General features: G+C 41.4%; 1 protein-coding gene across 1 annotated transcript; it reads left to right on the top strand.

Moving 5' to 3' along the window:
• The first annotated feature begins 305 nt into the window (after nucleotides 1–305).
• Nucleotides 306–2573, top strand: LOC141482470 (uncharacterized). The gene is made up of 2 exons (XM_074175803.1): nucleotides 306–934; nucleotides 994–2573. The coding sequence occupies exon 2, from the start codon at nucleotides 2120–2122 to the stop codon at nucleotides 2513–2515; it is 396 nt and encodes a 131-aa protein (XP_074031904.1). The 5' UTR covers nucleotides 306–934; nucleotides 994–2119; the 3' UTR covers nucleotides 2516–2573.
• Nucleotides 2574–2943: the final 370 nt, after the last annotated feature.

Here is a 2943-nt window from a genome sequence, read left to right as displayed (position 1 = left end):
TCTCGAAAAATATTAATCCTGCGAAAAAATTAATGGAAACCAAATTTGTTGGAAATTGAATTCTCTACATCTTTTGTCATTACTATTTTTCGTGTAAAATTGAAAATAAGTGTAATAAATTTAATATTACATAATGAGATTACAAACCGTTCTTTTCTCGAAAAATATCAATTCTGCGAAAAAATTAATGGAGACCAAATTTGTTGGAAATTAGATTCCCTACAACTTTTATCATTACTATTTTTCGTGTAAAATTGAAAATAAGTGTAATAAATTCAATATTACATAATGAGATTATAACCCGTTCTTTTCTCGAAAAATATCAGTCCTGCGAAAAAATTTATTGAAATCAAATCTGTTGGAAATTGAATTCTCTACAACTTTTGTCATTACTATTTTTTGTGTAAAATTGAAAGTGTAATAAATTCAATATTATAATAATGAGATTCCACCACTCTTTTCTCAAAAAATATCGATTCTACATACACACTGATTATATTATTAAATACCCCCATTATTGATTTTAATAATATAGATTCACAAAAAATAAAGATTTTTTTCTCCAGTCACAATTCAAGTAGACGACCAATGCCGGTTCTATGACTGGGGATGACCAATGCCGGTTCTATGACTGAAAATTTTTAATTTTATGTTTCATTAAAAAAAATTTTCAACAACACACTGTAGTCCCCGCCCACTCTCTTCCACTTTTAGCCCCGCCCCCTTCCCACCATTGCTCGCCTCACCCCACAATTGCGCATGCGCGCCCCCACCTCACTCCCACCACTCCCACTTCTGCCTACACCCTGAGGAGCACACTTCTCGGCATTCAGTACGACAAGTCTTCTCATCGAGTGCAGTCCAGCTACAGCAGTCTACTACAACAGCAGTCTACTACAGCAGTCTTCTACAGTCTACAACAAGCGAATTTTGAGTAAGTTATCAATGTTACTTTTTCATAACAACTAACTTTGTATTATTTTACATTTTCAGAATGGAAAACTACACGCAGGAAATCGACAACGCTGTGGTATCGATCATACCTGTGGATGTTGAGGTGGAGCGACCAGGCAGCCCTGACATGTTCGAGGGAGACGAGGTGGTGATGGTCCAAGAGGTGAAGGCTTCAACTTCGGGTGGTGTGCAGCGGCCACGCAGCTCTGTCTCATTCCAGGAAGACAAGGTTGTTAACAAAGCCAAGCGGCAATCTGCAGCTAAGGTTGGTCCTATTCAAAGGTATAGGAGTAAATGCAATAGGACTAACCCTTATGCAGGTAGTTGGTCGACCGCCAAAAGGAATCCTCCGAGACGTCCCACACCGCTCGCATTGACAGTGGAAAGACGGAGAACATATATAAGCCGGTGCCGACGGTGCCATCTCCAGGTGAAATCCTCACCCAATTCGCACCATTAGCGATGTTGACACCCATGGAACTTACACCGATGCCAGAGCCTGCCATGGAGGTCGTGCCACCAGTGTCGAAGCCTGCCGGGGAGATCGCGCCACAAGTGCCACCAGTGCCGGAGCCTATCGGAGAGGTTAACCCCCAGGAGATGGAAACTTTCCTACAGAGGTGTAGGGATGTTGCACTCGCTTCACGAAATAGTGAGGCCGCGTTGGCTAGCACTTCCCGGGAGGAGAATGAAATTGCTAGCCGACGGCGCGAGTTGTTAATGGAGATGGCCGAGCTAGATCGAAGGACTGCATCTCTGAAGGAAAGGGGGAAGGCAGAGACCTCTTCGATAGAGCTCAATAATGAACTAAACATATTCATTAAGAAATTTTTAAATAAAGGGAAATAGTTTTTAGGTCAACTAGGATAGTTTTAGGATAATTAGGTAGCATGGTAGTTTTAGGTTTGTAATTATAATTTTAGGAATAAAAAACAAAAAAAAACGAATGAAAAAAGAAGTGAAAACAAAGGGTGTACATTGTTTTAGTTTGGTATACATTGAACAATGCGATGGTTGGAGCATTTTTCTTCACTTCGTCTTTTCATTATTTTTTTTTTCAATTTCAATTCCAAGTTCTTTCATCCCCACTCCTCCCCACTCCCTTTCAAAAGTATAAAAGTAGGAATTATCTGTTGGAATATTCAGTTGATCAACCACCTCCAACATGGAACCTGATTCAACTACTGAGCCCTATAGTGTCCCGGAGCCTCAGATGCCTTTCTATGCATATATACAGGAAGGATTCGTGCACTCCACAACGGCACCTTATGAAATTCCATACGAATTCAGGAATCATGACTACAGGGTGCAGGTTCAGCATGTCACTGGGAGTGATGAAGCTGACCTATCGGACGGGGATTATCCGGATCCCAACCAATGGGATGACAAATGGGGTGACCCACCGCCTGGAGACACCACAGACGATGACGATGACGACGACGACGATGACGCTGGCGACATCAGACTTCTACCATCTCCAATCCTTATCGAGGACAGTCCTCCACCATCTCCCATCCTAATTGATGACGATGATGTCCTAAATTCCGACGACGATATGTAATCGTTTCCCTGTTTCTCCCACCCTTTCCTTTCCTTTCCTTTCCTTTCCTTACCTTTCCTTCCACGGAGTACACACTTTTTTGGATGGTGTCACTGCGAGGCTGGGGCAGTGTCTTCCTCCCTCTCTCTTATTAGTTTTTCATAATAATCACTTAGAATTTCTCATAATAATCGCTCAGAGTTTCATGAAGATCGTCATTTTTAATGTTATCGAATCTCAAACACTGTTCTACATTTACACTTCACCCCCTCCGTTTTATTTCTTCCAATATAAATTTAGTATCAATCCCAGTTCTACATCATTCTTCCACAATGTCGATTGCTGATTCCACCACCGAACCGATGAGTGTACCAGAGTCTTCTATGATGAGTACAGGACCCATCCAGGTACATGAAATAGATTCTACGTTTGATCATTTCAGTACAACC

This window comes from Leptinotarsa decemlineata, unplaced genomic scaffold, assembly GCF_025532065.1.
Source record: "Leptinotarsa decemlineata unplaced genomic scaffold, Ldec_3_MD MMD2_tig00001344_RagTag_RagTag, whole genome shotgun sequence".
Lineage (NCBI taxonomy): Eukaryota > Metazoa > Arthropoda > Insecta > Coleoptera > Chrysomelidae > Leptinotarsa > Leptinotarsa decemlineata.
Note: the sequence above shows the minus strand (reverse complement) of the source record. Positions and strands in the feature narration are given on the sequence as shown.